Here is a 16,659-nt window from a genome sequence, read left to right on the forward strand (position 1 = left end):
TGGTGCCGTTGGGTGCCAGCGGAACTCTCTCTGCCCATCAGTGGTGGAAACTGTGGATTGGAGTGGGGCGCATATGTCTTTCTCTTTGGTCCGGTCATGCCAACATGGTTCTTGGACTCCTGGGTGCTCCTTAGGGGTGCTGACATCATCCTTGTCGCTACAGAAAAATAGCCAAGGATTATAAAGTGGTTATTGGTAAAATAAATAAATAATAAAAATAAATAAACTGATAAATGGTCTTACCAGGCCCAGGTTTCAAAGAGAACTTGAGCTTGAGCCAGTTCCGTGAGACCAGAGCCCCACTTTGTGTCCAGAGCCTCCCTCCCGACCTGCGTGTTCTGAGACTCCAGCTGCGGGGCCCAGGATTCCACCCCCATGGTGGAAGGGAGCAATGGCGGCACAGAGGCCAGACCTCCGTCTTGTGAGTTAAACTGACCAAAGACAGATGAGGAAGAGACAAGATTTAATCACATGTGGACGGAAGGTCTTCTAGAAGCTGGACTCCAGGAAGTTTTGAGTTGGGGCCTCATTATCATCTTTAATAAGGGAAAGGGGAGAGAGAAAGCACTTGGGAGAGAGCGGAGAGATAAATGGGCCTTAGAGCAGAAGGAGCAGATGATCAAGCCTGTCTCCCGCGGTGGGGCTGGTCTCTCCTGTGATAAGAGTTAATGTTTGCCGTTACTTCCTGGAAGAGGACTGCAGAGGAATCTGTGGAGCTCTTCCTGGGAGGTGGCTTCCTTCCCGGAGGCTCCTGCTCCCAGGAGATGGAGTCTGGCTGTGGTGCAGATCTGAGCATCTCCGGACCACAGGGAGGGCCAGCTTGAGGACAGCCATCTCCATCATCTCCGAGCGAGGGTCCCTCCGCTGCCTTTCCCGTTATTAGTGGGACAGAGAGAGCCCCCTGTTCACCCGCAGCCCTGCGTGTCCCCGTGTCTCAGTCCCCCGAGCAAGCGCACCCCCCCACTGGGTTTTCGTGGATATTTTGTGTATCAGTTGCATTGCTGAATCAGTCTCCAGAGCATCTATAGACTCGTGTGTACGTGTGACTGTGGGGAATGATGGAGCAGTGGCCACCTCTGGCCCTTTGAGGCCCTGGAGGTGCACCCCGGTCCTGGAGTAACATCACTGGGACTTGGATTTTTACTAGAAACGTGGGATTCGTTTAAAACAAAAGCTGCCCCCTACTGTGGTTTGAACTCTGGCCTCGTGCTTGTTGGTGAGGTGATCTACCACTTGAGCCATACCCCTAGCCCCCAAACATGTTCTTGTGTTGACTTGGCTATAGTTAACCTTCATGGCTCCTGGTTGGAACGCTGTGGATGACTCACATCTCCCTGTATCTGCTTTAATCTTAAGGATATATTGCAAAAAAACAAGCAAAAATAAGGGGCTGGAAAGGTGGCTCAGTGGTAGAGCGCTTGCCTTGCATGCATGAGGCCCTGGGTTCAATTCCTCAGCACCACATAAGCAAAAAGAAAAAAGCCGGAAGTGGCGCTGTGGCTCAAGTGGTAGAGCGCTAGCCTTGAGCTGAAGAGCTGAGGGACAGCGCCCAGGCCCAGAGTTCAGGCCCCACGACCGGACCCAAAAAAAAAAAAAAAAAAAGCAAAAATAAAAAAGATTTGGACTTGTTTAGTTCCCGAGAAATTGCCCAACAAAGTACCATGGCCTGTGTGTCTCCAGCAACAGATGTGGAGTCTCTCAGAGTTCCAGAAGAATAGAACCCAAGTGACGTCAGGTCTGTGGTCCGCCTGCCTTGTGCAGCGCTGTGCTGCCGCAGGGCCCCGCCCCGGTACCCGACCCCAGGCCTCGGCCCGCCGCTGCCTCCCTCCATCTCAGCTCTGCAGTCACAGGGCCTCTCCTGTGTCGTGGTGTGTCACTGCCCTCAGCTACCGAAACCTCACCTCCACCACGTTTAAAGATGCTATTTGCAAATAAGATCGCCTTCTGCAGTTGTGGTAGACATGAGTTTCTGGAGGACTCTGTTCAACCCAGTGCAGCACTGGGTGCAAGAAAGCCACTCCCCCAGACTCGCATTTCCTAACGGTTGAGGATGAGGATGATGGCCCCACTAGGGCGGAGGGGGGGGGTGCTTGGACGTCAGTCGCCGGGTTCTGGACAGAGCCGTGGAAGTAAGGCATCTGCTTGCCAAAGGCCGGGCTGAGAGCAGCCGTGTTAGTCGGCCTTTCTGGAGCGGGGGTGCCAGGCCCCCAGCACCGGCCGCTTTGTCTCCCCCGCATCCTGAGGAAGAGAGAGGGGAAGGACAAATTTGGCATGGAGGAAGTAGCCTGGGCCTGAGACCAGCTAGGTGAAGATAAGGTTCCCTCTTCTATCTGTAGGCAAGTCCAGCCTGTGTGCGTGCCGACCCTGACCCCTGACCCCTGCTGACCTGCGGGTCACTCTGCCTCCCAGGCTCATCCGGTGCCCCATCTCCACACAGAGGAACCCGGGATGCCCCGCCCCGCCCTCCCTGTGTGGAAGGGAGTTGGGTGTATGGGGCTGGCCAGCCGGGGGCTGTCCTGAGAGCCATTCAGCCCGCAGGCTCAGGGCCTGTGGGGCAGGCGGGCCCAGCCAGGGCCCCCACCTCTTGTCCCCCCAGACAGCTTTGGCGTTCGAGGAATGCCACCTGTCAGGCTCTGGCCCTTCCACAGCCCTTGTCCTGTCCTGACAAGGCAGCCTGCCATTTCTGGGCCCTGGAGGAGAGGCTGGAGAGCGGAGCCCAAGACCGCTGAGTCACACTCCATTAGCAGTCAACAATGAGCGGGCAGAGGCCTCCTCTCCACCAGGGATGGGAGGCCCTGGCGTCATTCACGCTTCTGTGGCTGGTGGAGCAGGGGACCCCGCACCCCACAGGGCAGAAGGGCCACTCACAGGCTGCGTGGTCTGTCCACCTAGCTGTGGCTGGACACTTGGGTCTTAGGGCTGATGGAGCTGAGGTAGCAGAAGCTCCCGGTACTGCCTTGTCAGGCGCAGAGCAGTGTGTGCCCTTCTGCCCTCAGACAGAGCCCCTCCCCGACTCTCACCCCCTCCCCACCCACCCCATTCTCCCCCCCACCCCCCGGGCCATGGACGACGTCAGGAGTGCAAGCATATGACAAGGACCTGGGCTCCGCAGCTGGCAAGGCCCTGTGCGGAGGCCCAGCCTTTGCCATCGGCCCCCGCTCCTCAGAACTTGTCTTCCTGTCTGCCCATTGGCCTGCTGGGAAAGAGAGTGCCGGGGACCTCATGTTTCTCAGAGAGAAGGGTGGGTGTCTTCTCTCCCAGCCCGCCTGCTGCTCTGTTTGCTTTTGCTTCCCCAGAGGCTGTAGTTTCAGTATCAATTCTTTCTCCTCACCTGAAGTGTCCTTTGTGGCCAAGTCCTGGAATTTCAGGTCTCTACTATTGCTGGTGGTCAGAGAAGCAGGGAGCCCTAAAATTGTGGGATTCTGGGTGTCGACCACAGAGAGCTTCCTGAAGGGGAGCAAGCTGCACTGCGAATGAGGACGTGTGGAGATGACTCGGGCCAGGCGGCCTGGGCAGGCAAAGAGCTGCCACTCCTTCCTGGTCTCTGCCTTGAATAACGATTCACAGCTGTCTCAAGCCAGAAACAGGGTGGCCGGTGGCTCAAGTACCGGTTCCCTCTGGCTGGTGTGTTCCTCTGTAGGGGCTCCTGGATTTTATTTCCATTTTGTATTTGTTGACATTCATGGGGCTTGAACTCAAGGCCTGGGTGCTATCCCTGAGCTTGTTTTTGTTTTTGTTTCGTTTTTGCAAAGATAAACGTACACTTACGGAATCCCAGATTTCTCCTTAGAGTCACCCCTCCAAATGGACATCTGTGATCTTGTGATATAATAGTAGATGTATGTTTGGTCTCTGCTTCCGGTCCCTGCATGTAGCTCTTCTTCAAACCCTTGGAATCTGTGAAGTTGTAGGTGTCTTTTGTGTGTGTGTGTGTGTGTGTGTGTGTGTGTGTGTGTGTGTCAGTCCTGGGTCTTGAACTCTGGGCCTGGCGCTGTCGCTCAGCTCTTCAGCTTGAGGTAAGCGCTCTACCACTTTTGAGCCATAGCGCCACTTCTGGTTTTCTGGTGGTTAATTGGAGATCAGGGACTTTCCTGCCCAGGCTGGTTTTGAACTATGATCCTCAGATCTGAGCCTCCTGAGTAGCTAGGATTACAGGCATGAGCCCCCGTACCCAGTGTATGTGTCTGAGATGACCGCCTCCCCCCTCCGGAAGGCGGTTCCGGGTTCCCCTCAGAATGGGGCAGGTTACCCAGGGAACTCACCTGTGATTAGAGGTTTGGTTCCAACCACAGCTCTGCTCCCTGGGAGGAGGGGCGGGAGCTGAGTGGACCCCCCCAGTGGCCAGTGATGGGTCAGTCGCTGATGCTCTAGGAAGCCCCCAGGCCAGGCTCAGAAGCTTCTCGGTTCCTGAACACATGGAGGTGGCCGTGTTGGGTGTAGAAGGCCTTCATCCTTGCTGCGTCCCTCCCTGTGCCGTCTCTTCCCCTACCAGGGGACCCATCTGGGTTCTTGGTAGTCTTTATAATCTGCATTCAGTACAAGGAAGGTGACCTTGAGCGCTGTGCGTATAGCCAGATCACCCAACTGGAGGAGGTGGGTGGGAAGTCCAGTTTGTGGTCAGCTGTCAGAAGCTCAGGCCGCACCCTGGGCCTTGTGATGGGCATTGAGGACAGAGGCCTCAGCCCTGGGTCCTGGCCCATTCTCTGTCCCCGTGTCAGAACTGACCCGAACCGTAGGGCGGAGTGTGGTGACCCCACACATCGGCGTCAGCAGTGCTGAGTGAGCACAGGGCAGAATAAAAGCTGGTTCTTCTGTCTCTTACACCATTATAAGAGTTTCGATTTGGTCACGCGCTGGTGGCTTGTGACTCTAACCCTAGCTCCCCAAGGGGCTGAGATCCAAGGAGTGGTCAAAGGCAGTTCAGGCAGAAAGGACCGTGAGACCCTTATCTCCAGCTAATCAGGCAAGGCCCAAAGTGGAGGTGTGGCTCACAGGGTACAGTGCCAGCCTTGAATGGAAAAAGCCAAGTGAGAGCACAGGCCTTGAGTTCAAACCCCAGTACCAGCACGTGCACACATGTGCACGTGCACACACACACACACACACACACACACACACACAGAGTTCAAACCCCAGTACCAGCACATGCACACATGTGCACGTGCGTTCACACACACACATACACAGAGTTCAAACCCCAGTACCAGCACATGCACACATGTGCACGTGTGTTCACACACACACACACACACACACACACACACACACACAGAGTGCAGCGTTTCTTTAATACCGGAGTGTTACATGCAGGAGGTTTGGCTGGTAATGGAAGCGGCCAGCATGGAGGAGCACTGAGCACTCAGCTCACCTCTCTGCCCGGCTGTGTTCCAGGTACAGAGCCTTCATTCTCGCCCTGACGTTTCTGCTGTACGCAAGCTTCCACCTATCCCGGAAGCCCATCAGCATAGTTAAGGTAAGGAATCCTGAAACCACGCGTTTGCTATCTTCCCTGCCCCTGCGGAAGAAACCAGCTAATCTCTGACTGGGGAGGCTGAAAGGTAAGTAGGTGGAGAGGAGAGATTGTGAGAGACAAACTGTTTCATTGGATTTTTTTTTTGTTTCCCTTTTCATAAACTGAACTCTTTGAAATGGTTTAGGCCCCCCCCCAGTTTCAGGGGTCTGCTTCCACCTGTTGGCGGCCCCCTCTTTTGCTTAGGCCCCCCCAGTTTCAGGTTGGCGGCCCCCTCTTTTGTTTAGGCCCCCCCAGTTTCAGGGGCTGATTCCACTTGCTGGCGGCCCCCTCTTTTGCTTAGGCCCCCCTAGTTTCGGGGGCTGCTTCCACTTGCTGGCGGCCCCCTCTTTTGCTTAGGCCCCCCCAGTTTCAGGGGGCTGCTTCCACTTGCTGGCGGTCCCCTCTTTTTCCGTGTGTGTCCTCTGCAGTCGCTCCCCACCATGCTCAGACTCTCAGTAGGACTGGGCCCGGAGTGCAGCCGTGGAGGTGGGCTCTGGGCTGGCTCTGGTCAGGGAGATGAGCAGGCAGGGGAAGGGAAGACCACAGCGGACAGTCTGCCATCGTGACCACTCAGAGAAGGAAGCGACGTTCTCCTTACCTCCAGTGTGGAAGATGGGCTGGCATCGTCTGGCCTGGGGGCTGGCAGCAGGCTCAAATGGCCTTTGGCGATCATAGGAAGCACAAGGAAGCTGCCCCGTGCCAACACCAGCCCATTATAGCTATCCTGCCCCTCCCCTCCCTTGGCAGCAGCTGCAGGCAGGGCCAGGCCCACTGTCCTGTGACCCCTGAGGCTTGGCACGCACAGCTGCCCTCCACCTCCTCCAGGCAGCAGAGACAACGCCAGGGCTACTGGCCCGGGAGGGGGGGGGACAGAAGGGGGAATGGGGAGTGGGGGGCTGCTCCCTCTCCAGCCACCCCTAGGCTATAGGAAACATTTACTTACTCTGAAGAGTCTAAATTTCCTTCTTGGCTCTCAGTGCCCTTAAACTCGCTGACTGTAGGAATGTGTGTGGTCCTTTAGGAATTTGGTTTTCCGATGTATGTTTTCTCTCGTATGTGGAAGTGAGATCTAAAATACCCTGGGCCATAATAAACAATCTAGGATACTAGACACACAGGGAGAGCAGGACACTAGGGAGAGGAACACAGAGGCGCAATGCCTGCGAGCCTCCGATCCCACAAAATCACATTCATCAAAAGGAGCTCCGGACATGGACACAAGAGGTTTTTTTCTTTGTTGCTATTCTTTTCTTTACCTTTTATCTTGTTCTTTCCTTTGGGAGGGTAAGGGGAGACACAGAAACAAAGGACAAAGGGTGAATGAATGTAGCCATGGTACTTTTTAGGCCCTATATTGAAAATGAGCTATACAATTTGTGGGTGGGGATAGGAGGGAAAAAATTGGGAGAGAGCGAGGGAGGGTCCAAAAAGAAATGTACTCTTTACCTGACTTATGTAACTGTCACCCCTCTGTACTTCACCTTTATAATAACATCTTTTAAATGCTGTTTTCAAAAGAGATAGGGATAGACAAAGAGGCGGTAGCCTTAGCAAGCTCATTACTAAGCACACTTAGTAAACTCACACTAGGTTGACAGCCTTAGTGAACAGGGATACACTCGCATCTTACCCGGGCTTTCTGTAACACCCAGAATTTTCAACTTGGCACTGTAGATATACCTGGCTATAGATTAACCTTGTGCTGAATCCCTTGGGCTTCTTTGCCTTTTAAGATAATGGGTAAAAAAGTCAGACCAGTGGCTCACACATAATCCTGCTACTACTGAGGAGGCGAAAGAGACTGCTGTTGAAAGACAGCCTGAGCAGACAAATCCAAGAGACTCTTACCTTCATTTAACCACCAAGAAGTTGGAGGTAGCTGAGTGCAGCTTTGAGCAAGAATACAAGGTCCCCAGTACACACACACATACACACACACACACACACACACACACACACACACACACACACACACACACGTGTGCCAGGTACTGATAGCTCACCCCTGTAATTCTAGCTACTCATAAGGGTGAGATCTAAGGATCTCCATTTGAAGTCAGTCCCTGCAGGAAAGTCCATGAGCCTCTTATTTCCAGTTAACCACCAAAAAGCTGGGGCTGGGGCTCCAATGGTAGAGTGTTAGTCTTGAGCAAAAGAGCTCAGGGACAGTACACAAGCCCTGAGTTCAAGCCCCAGGACCAACACACACACACATAAAAAAAAAGACAACAGAGGAAGAGAAGGAGGAAGTGGAGGGTGATTATTTCTAACCTATTCTTCTCCGTGGATATTCACAGAAGAAGTAAGTGTTGTTTCAGGCAGTGGTCTGCAGAATTCCCTTTCTCTTACTTGCATTTGTGTGAGGCTAACATTGGAAACCAGTCTAGACCGACAGATGATGTCTGTCCATGAGTCTGGTCCGCCCTGCCCTGGGTCCTCCTGGATGAGCAGGGACCGGAGCCTGTGGTTGACCCGGTGGGAAGTAGACGCGCTGGGTTCTGAGGGAGCACCGTCGATGCTGCCAGGTGGCAGGGAAGGGACGGCGGCACCCTGCCCGTGTCTCACCTGACCCCACGGTGCAGGGGGTGGGCCCGCGGGAGCAGCCAGCACCTGAGCTGTGGGGGCAGAGGGTGGCACTCGGCAGAGCGGGGAGGGGGGGCCTGGCACCTGCGAGGAACACGGACGCTGCTGGGGAAAGTTGTGTGCGAGATAATTACTTTGAGTTTGTCAAGTGAAGCTGTGGCTGGCTTTTGGGACATTTGCATCTGTGTAGAACAGCCCAGGGGTGGTAAGAAGCTGTGTGGCAGAGAGCATCTGGGCCCATGGGTGCCGGGCAGCACCTACACCCAAGGGCAGCACCTACCGTCTGATGCCCTCCCCCACCCAAGGTTGATCCCGGCCATTGGGGTGACCTGCCCCGGGGCGGCTCCCTCCTGAATGATGCCCTCCCCCACCCAAGGCTGATCCTGGCCATGGGGGTGACCTGCCCCGCGGCGGCTCCCTCCTGAAGGAGGTGAACAGGACATCAGCTGCCACCTACCTGTGACAGGAGCAGGTTGGCCCCGTGCCCACCCCTGGTCCCCAGGCCAGCGTTCCCCACCACCCCAGGTACTCCGCCTTTCCCAGGTTCCTCTGGTCTGAGGACACTTGAGGACCTCTGGTCCCTGACCTGGGGCGCCCTGACAGCCTCTGCTCACACCTGGGGCTGCTCCCCTCACGCGCTCGCGCCCTGTCACTGTTTGCCGGTCCTCGGGCCAGCCAGGTGGCCGGTGGTCCCCAATCTCAGGAAGTTCCAATTGGCTTATCTTTTTTGGGGGGGAGGGTGGTCACAGGTCTTGAACTCTGGGTCTGGGCGCTGTCCCTCAGCTCTTCAGCTCAAGGCAAGCGCTCTACCACTTGAGCCACAGCACCACTTCTGGTTTTCTGAGCCGTTTATTGGAGATAAGAGTCTCACAGAGTTTCCTGCCCTGGCTGGCTTTGAACTGCGATCCTCAGATCTCAGCCTCCTAAGTAGCTAGGAGCCACCTATGCCGGGCTTTTTTTTTTTTTTTTTTAATGGGTACTGTTTATACGTCATAAATCGCACCAGTCCGAGGTGTCAGGCTTGGCCAGTCCTTACCTGGACACCTCAGACCCCAGCACCTAGGTAAAGGTAGGGCCCTAGGTAAAGGTAGGGCCCTTCCTAACTCCAGCAGACTTCCCGCGCCCTGCCCAGCCCTCGCCCTCTCCTCCAGGAAGCCAGCAGTCTCGGACCCCCTCACCTGTTCTTGAACTTCGTGGGAACAGAAGCAAACCCTTTAACTTGTACCTAGCTTAGCGCTTCTCTTTATGAGACGCACCGGCCAGGCCTGTGGCCTGGTCTTTTGAAACATAGATGTTTGTTTTCTGCGTCTTGTGTCGCGTCCCCAGCTGAGCCCCACCTCCATCTTCACCTCCTTTAGGGTGAGCTCCACAAGCAGTGCGCTTCCCAGGATGAGGCTGAGCCCGGATCCAGCGGCCAAAGCCTCGGAGATGCACACAGGCCTGCCGGCCAGCTCCTGGGCAACGAGACGGACTGCGGCTGGGCCCCCTTCGGTGAGTGTGAGCCGGGCCAGCCTCCCACCCGCAGCCCCGCATGCCTGCCTTGCCCGCGTTAGCCGGCTACTTGATGGCCATGGTGCCAAGCAGACGAGTAAATGCTTTTCCGTGCACTCCTTCCTGGCAACCCTGTTCCTCCTGGCTGGCAGGCATACCGTGCATGGTGCAGGGGTCACCGCCGGAGGGAGAGCCTGGGGCTGGGGACAGACCTGCGGTGTGTGTCTGTCCCAGATGGGGAGTGAGAGCTGGCAGAGCGCAAAGCGGAGAGGAGGGCAAAGCGGAGAGGAGGGCAAAGCGGAGAGGAGGGCAAAGCGGAGAGGAGGGTAAAGGAAGGCTGCAGCAGCCCGGCGGGGTGCTCAGACATGAGGAAGTCTGCCCTGAGAGCTTTGGGATGGCGTCGGATCCCAGCGTCTCCTGAAAACGTGATGGTTCCGCTGCCTGTGATCAGGCCGACCTGGGCACGCTCCAGGCCCCCCGCGTGGAAAGAACACAAGTTTTGTGTCTTATAGCTCAGCTCCAGAACTAAACTAAACCGGACTGAGCCTCTGCTGTGGGTCTTCTCCATGCAGGAAAGAGCAATTACCAGCAGTTGCTCGGAGCTCTGGACTATGCCTTCCTGTGTGCCTACGCCATCGGGATGTACCTGAGGTAGGTCTGCTTGAGCTTCCAGATCGTTCCCTGTCCTCTGGTAGTACAGAAAGTGATCGAGGGACACGGAGGCCCTCAGGAGTGTGCAGCAGCAGCTATTACTTGCAGGTGCTTCCGTCCTGGGCCAGGTGAGAGCAAGCGGGCGGTTGCGTCTGCAGGAGGCAGGGCCTGAACCGATGATGTCAGCCACCCTCAGCCTTACAGCCCAGTGGTCGGGATGCTCTGTGAGGCTTGCCCACGCCAGGGCCGGGGCACTGGGAAGCAGGGACTGCAGCTTCCTCTCCATAGCTCCACTCCTGTGCACATCTCCCAGAGCTCACTTCCCCTGCTGCCTCCGCCCAGCCGGCATGAGGCAGATTATTGTCCCAAGGGCTATTAGTCCAAGGGTGACCGTGGGAACTGGGCTGAGATTCTCTGGGCCTTAGTGTGTCCGTTGAAAAACAAGCTGTAGGACTGACTGACTAAACACGTGGAAACTCTCCGGCTGTTCCCACTCCTGTACCTGGATAAAGGGATGGCCCTGGGTGGCTGGCCCGTGCTCTGGGGTGAGGGGACAACGCTGGCTGATTAAAAACCGGTCCAGCCCAGGTCTTCATGTTCATTCAGTAAGCTTTTTTTCTTCTTTTCTTGTCGGTCGTGGGGCTTAAACTCTGGGCCTGGGCGCTGTCCCTGAGCTCGTAAGCTCAAGGTGAGCGCTCTACCACTTGAGCCACAGCACCACTTCTGGTTTTCTGGTGGTTCATTGGAGATAAGAGCCTCATAGGCATGCCTGCTATGGCTGGCTTTGAACCACGATCCTCAGGACTCAGCCTCCTGCGTAGCTAGGATGACAGGCGTCAGCGCCCAGCGCCCAGCTCATCATTTGGTTAGTTTTTTTAATCATCACAGGCACTAACGCTTTAATCTCAAGAGGCTTTTGTTCAGAGACAGATCATTCGAGCTTTGAGGGTCCCTGGGATTCCTATAAATGCTACCTTCTTCCCCGAAACCCTCAGCCTGGGGGACCAAGGCTGGGGTCCTCTTGACTCCACCCCACCCTGTAGGAGGCCCTGGGACGTGGTCCCTGCACATGACGCACACAGTCCGTCATCAGACGTTCCTGGGCACAGGCCTGGGCGCCGGTGTGAGTGGGTGAATGGGTCCAGAGTGGCCTGGCAGCCCCAGCGGGGGGCACAGTGGAACAGGAGCCCAGCCGAAGAGCAGCACAGCCCAGGCCGCCTCAGGACTGAGCTTTAGCCATCCTGCTGGCCGCGTGCCTGCCCAGCCCCCGTGACCGCGAGCTTACGGGACGCACGTCGGAGATAGAATAAAAGGCCCCATGCAAAAATGTTTTCTGTTACTAGAAAGCAACGTTTAACGCTGGCTGTCATCTGAGGGCCATTTGCTCCCCTAGAGGGCATTTAGGGGTGCCTGGAGACACTGTCTGTCACAGGTAAGGGAGGGCAGCCTTTGGCAGCGAACGGGTAGAGACCGGAAACAGAGTCCCCTACAGCACATAGGAGCACCACGCACTCTGAAGAAGTTTCCATAGTGCTGAGGTCGGAAACCGAACTTAGTACAGGAAGTGAGGTTAAGCTTGCGTATGTATTGCTAAAGACAGTTTTTCACACAAGTCACCATGAGTTTATGGGAGTCAAATTCTGTCTCCCCCGACAGTCTCACAACGTGTGGCTGGCTGAGGCTCGGCCCGCCAAGAACCCGCGGGGCTGGCGGCAGCCACGGTGAGGGCTGCGCCGCGGTGGTGCTTGGCTGTGGTTACCAGGGGAACCACAGGTGGCGGGCACGTCCACCAGCCAGGCACGGGAGCCCATGCATGTCCGATGCAATGCGAAGCGCTCTGTTCCCCTAGACGGTTCTCCAAGAGCTTTCAAGTGGTGATTGGTCCCAGCACTGTGTAGCAACACTACAGAACAGGAGCGTGTTGAGGTAGAGAACTCTTAGCTCTAGAATGCTCTCAAGCCCGCGTGGTCAAGTCCTGCCAGGGTGCACCTCTGACTGCCTAGTTGTCACCTCAGATTCTGTTTCGGGGGTGGAAGGGTTCCTCGTGTGTCCCAGGCGGGGCCGCCTGACTGGGTTACCTGTGGGAAAAGCTCCCTGCTTCTAAGCCTCGCGATGAAATGCAAGAACAGGGCGGCCAGTTCCCGAGAGTGCGGGCCGACCGCTGCTTCTCCGCACCCTGTGCCACGCTTATCAGACCTCTGCGGTGACTATGAGGGAGATGAGACCCACGGATCTTTCCGAGGATGCAGAGGGCTTGCAGTGTGGGACTCACTTTGTTCACGGAAGTCACGCTGGCTGCCTGGCCCATCTCTCTTTAGACCAGGCAAGGGTGGACGGGGCCCATGCCAGAGGTGGCTGGCACGGGCGCCGCGCGCCGGGTTCACCCGACCAATGGAGGCCACGTCAGGGTCATAGCGGCTGATGGGACGCCCGTCTGTAGTTCGACAGTTGGAATTTAAAGAACTATAGGCGTTGACCGGGTACTGTTTGTTTAAAAACAGGATTAACTAGCTTCAGGAGAGCTGCTCTCGTGCCTGGGCAGCCATCACAATGGGTCCGCTTGTCCTGTGACTGTTGGCACCTTTTATGAGGAATCAGGCGTCCAAGACACCGCCGTGGCCATCGGGGTGAAGGGAGCAGGGCTGTGGAGCTGTGGACGCTCGGAGCACAGGGCGGCAGCGGGGCCGGGGCTGGCCGCTGAGCGGGGTTCGGTTTCTCTCTCCCTCCCTCCACCCGCAGTGGCATCATCGGGGAGCGGCTGCCAATCCGATACTACCTGACTTTCGGGATGCTCTCCAGTGGGGCCTGCACCGCCCTGTTTGGGCTCGGGTACTTCTACGACATCCACAGCCTGGCCTTCTACGTGGTGGCTCAGGTGAGGGTCTGGGCCCGGGGCTCTCCGGGAGGAATAGAGTGAGGTGTTTGGGTCACAGAGCCCCACGTCTGCTGGTACACAGCCCCTTCTCTGGCACGGCTTCTGTACTCTGTTTCTCACCTTCCCAGCAGTCCTGTGAATAGGGACTAGTAACAGAAACAATACGGCCCGGTGCCGAGTGGGTGACGCTTGCGAACCTCTCCAAATAATCTAGCGTGAAACCAAAGCAAATGGCATATTAATCCTGTTTTTCTGGGTTTGCTACAAGTCTCCTCCCCCTTTTTTTTGGCCAGTACTGAGGCTTAAACCCAGGGCCTGGGCGCTGTCCTGCAGGTTTCTCTCTGTGCCATGGCTCTACTTCTGGCCTTTCGCTGGTGAATTTGAGATAAGAGTCTCGCAGACATTCCTGTCTGGGCTGGCTTCGGGCTGCGCTCCTCGGATCTCAGCCTCCTGAGTAGCTGGGATTGCAGGTGTGAGCCACAGGTGCCTGGCTTGTACTTGCAAGCAGGTATTCCTCAGCGACTGTGGGGGATGGGTTCCAAGACCTGGGGTCCCCTACACATGGCACAGGGTGTGCGTGGGGCCTTTCTTGTGTCCTCTAGACACGTCATACATTTGCAACGCTGCTTATTTAGGGAACAGAAGAGCGCCAGGAGGGAAGTCTGCGGTGTTCTGTGCACACCGCCGGGGCGGGCCTGCCTGCCGTTGTGGTCATGGTTGTTGGATAGCCAGGATGCAGGAGCCTCAGGCTGTGGTGGTGTAGAGAATTAGAAGGGAGGGGAAGCAGCTTCCCAGGGCGGAGGCCCAGCCTGCCCAGCCTGCCCACCGCACGGCCTGCAGCAGGCGGGAACCCTGAGGCCCCGCAGGACCAGCAGGCACCGGCTGCGGCTGGTTCCTGTGGCTTCTGGGAGCAGCCCCACTCCCCAGAGCCCGCAGGGACCCGTCCCAGCCCTGCCCCGCAGGGTGCAGCTCAGGCTGGGCCCACAAGGGCCCGGGCACCGGACTGAGGCTGATCTGATTTTGGAGAACCACAACCTTCCTGTGTGTAGGCCAGGAAGGCATGCTCCCCAGCCCTGTTTTCCTGAACTTTCTAACCCATTCTACAAAAGGAGGCGAAAAATGTCTTTCTGTAGAATATCCACATTTGAAAGAGCCTGGAAGAGTCCAGCCAGATCTGCTAGTGGTGACACCCCTGCCTCTGAGTCCTGGCTAGCTTGGCTTTTCTCCACCTAGTCCAATGTGTACACACACACACACACACATACACACATACACACACACATACACACACACTGCACACATGTGCACACACACACAGAGTTTTGTTATATTGTGTTATCTTGTGTAGATGAAATCTTATTATGTTACTCAGGACAGTCTCAAACTCCTGTGTCCCAGTGATCCTCCAGCCTCAGCCTCCTGAGTAGCCGGGACTACAGGTGCCTGCCATATGCCCCATTCATGTGTATATCATTACACTAGGCCAAGGTGCATCTTTATGTATGTAAGCGACATAGGTAGTTATTGTTTTCATCTGAAGCATTAAGTGCATCCTGTCGGTCGTGGCTCACATGAAGTGGTGTTTCTGTGGGGCCCAGAGGCACCCAAGCCCAGGAGGACGGGGAGCCGTCTGGGGTCCACCCTGGGGTCGTTGGTGAGCCTCTGCTCTTCTCCCCCCTCCCCCCCCCCGCAGGTCATGAACGGACTGGTGCAGACCACCGGCTGGCCCAGCGTTGTGGCCTGCCTGGGCAACTGGTTTGGAAAAGGAAGGTGAGGAAAGGCCCTTCTGTCTCTGCGTGGTTTGTTGTCATCATTGTTGGTTCGTTTTGGTTTGTTAAGATTCTGATAAAAACTAGACGATGCTACTTTGTTTTCTTCTCAGCTAATGTCAGAAAGAGACTCTAATTAGGTTCCTGTTAGAAGAAAGATGCTGAAGCCTCGGGCTGGAGGGTCAAAAGCTGGCACAGGGCTGCACCCCAGGGGTGGCGTGGGCTGGGTGCGTGTGGCCTTGGAAGGCACACCAGACAGCTGGGCAGCTGCGGGAGCCTCGCACCCAGGGCTCCTGGAGGCTGACTCTGTACTTACAGGAGAGTGTGAGATGGCCTGACCCAAGTCACAGGGCCCGGGTGAGGCCCGGAGGCTGGGCCGCAGCCTGGGCCAGCCAAGAGCTGAGCGCCTGACTGGGCCGGGCACCGCGCACACACACGCATGCATGCACTCACACACATGCATGCATGCATGCACATACACGCATGCACGCACACACATGCACACGGCGAGCGGGTTCCCAGCAGCCCCTGCGCGACCATTACTCCCATGACTGGGTTGCGGCTGCAGAGACACATGAAGTCCTGAGCCTTCTAAGAATTTCAGAAAAGAAAAACCCTTCCTGGCTCCTTTCAATTACGCAAAATAAGCTCTGAGCAAGAACTTGAAGGTGTAATTATACAGCCCGAGGCAACATAGCCCTCGTCCTCTCCAGAGCGGGATCTGCCCCTCCTCCGGGGTCAGCCTCCCAGCTCCACGGCCCTCCTCCTCCGGGGTCAGCCTTGACCCTCCTCCTGCATGTCAGCCTCCGGGCTCCCCGGGCTCCCCTCCTCCGGGGTCAGCCTTGCCCCTCCCTCCGGGGTGTCATCCTCCCAGCTCCGCTAGCCCCCTCCTTGGGGGTCAGCCTTGTCCCTCCTCCAGGGTGTCAGCCTCCTGAATCCGCGGGCCCCCCTCCTCTGGGGTCAGCCTCGCCCCTCCTCCAGGGTGTCAGCCTCCGGGCTCCCCTGGCCCCCCTCCTCTCAGGTGTCAGCCTCCCAGCTGGGCGGGCGCCCCTCCTCCGGGGTCAGCCTCGCCCCTCCTCCCACGTGTCAGCCTCCCGGCCTCTTGTGTTGCAGGCGGGGCCTCATCATGGGAGCCTGGAACTCGCACACCTCCGTGGGGAACATCCTGGGCTCGCTGGTGGCCGGCTGCTGGGTGTCCACCTGCTGGGGGCTGTCCTTCGTCGTGCCCGGGGCCATCGTGGCGGCCATGGGGGTCGTGTGCTTCCTCTTCCTCATCGAGCGTGAGTACACGGGCTCCGGGCTGCCTCGCCGGGGCCCCGGGGTGAGCCAGGACCAGACGCGTCCACACAGTGCTGTGTGCGCGTGGAGTCACTCTGGCCTGCACGGATTTCCCCGCAGCTCGCCCCCCCACCCATGCGTTTGTGTGGGGGGCTTCGTGCCTCCCTGGGCCAGGGCACCGGCCCTGCCCGCGTGGCTTTCCCGCTCCCCCCACCCCAGTCCACCCCCCACCTCCCCCAGGCAGACCTGCCAGCTTGTTTGCTTTCTGATAAAACTATGTCGTGGCTTAGGGCCGTATATCTTAATTGGGGTAACATGGCTACGGGAAGATCAAGTTCCTTGTTGCACTCCAGGGTTAATACCTAACTTGATTTGATTGACTTTGAAAACAGTGTTTGAAGAAATGGTCTTGGGAGCACAGGCCTTGAGCCACCTCCCACAGAGAGTCTGGGCTGTTGCATTCCCGGTGTTGAGGCTTTTGGTGTGGCTCGTAGCAAAAT

General features: G+C 56.9%; 1 protein-coding gene across 5 annotated transcripts in view; it reads left to right on the top strand.

The window, feature by feature from the left end:
• Slc37a1 (solute carrier family 37 member 1) overlaps positions 1-16,659 on the top strand; it is a 46,003-nt gene that overhangs the window by 5,678 nt on the left and 23,666 nt on the right. For all 5 annotated transcript variants that reach the window (XM_070030769.1, XM_070030768.1, XM_070030766.1 and 2 more), the window contains exons 3-8: positions 5,392-5,473; positions 9,454-9,586; positions 10,159-10,237; positions 12,977-13,112; positions 14,806-14,882; positions 15,995-16,161. In XM_070030769.1, the coding sequence (XP_069886870.1) occupies positions 5,392-5,473; positions 9,454-9,586; positions 10,159-10,237; positions 12,977-13,112; positions 14,806-14,882; positions 15,995-16,161 (674 nt within the window). The remainder of the gene's footprint in view (positions 1-5,391; positions 5,474-9,453; positions 9,587-10,158; positions 10,238-12,976; positions 13,113-14,805; positions 14,883-15,994; positions 16,162-16,659) is intronic.

This window comes from Dipodomys merriami, unplaced genomic scaffold (assembly GCF_024711535.1).
Source record: "Dipodomys merriami isolate MVZ:Mamm:240054 unplaced genomic scaffold, mDipMer1.0.p SCAF_2, whole genome shotgun sequence".
NCBI lineage: Eukaryota > Metazoa > Chordata > Mammalia > Rodentia > Heteromyidae > Dipodomys > Dipodomys merriami.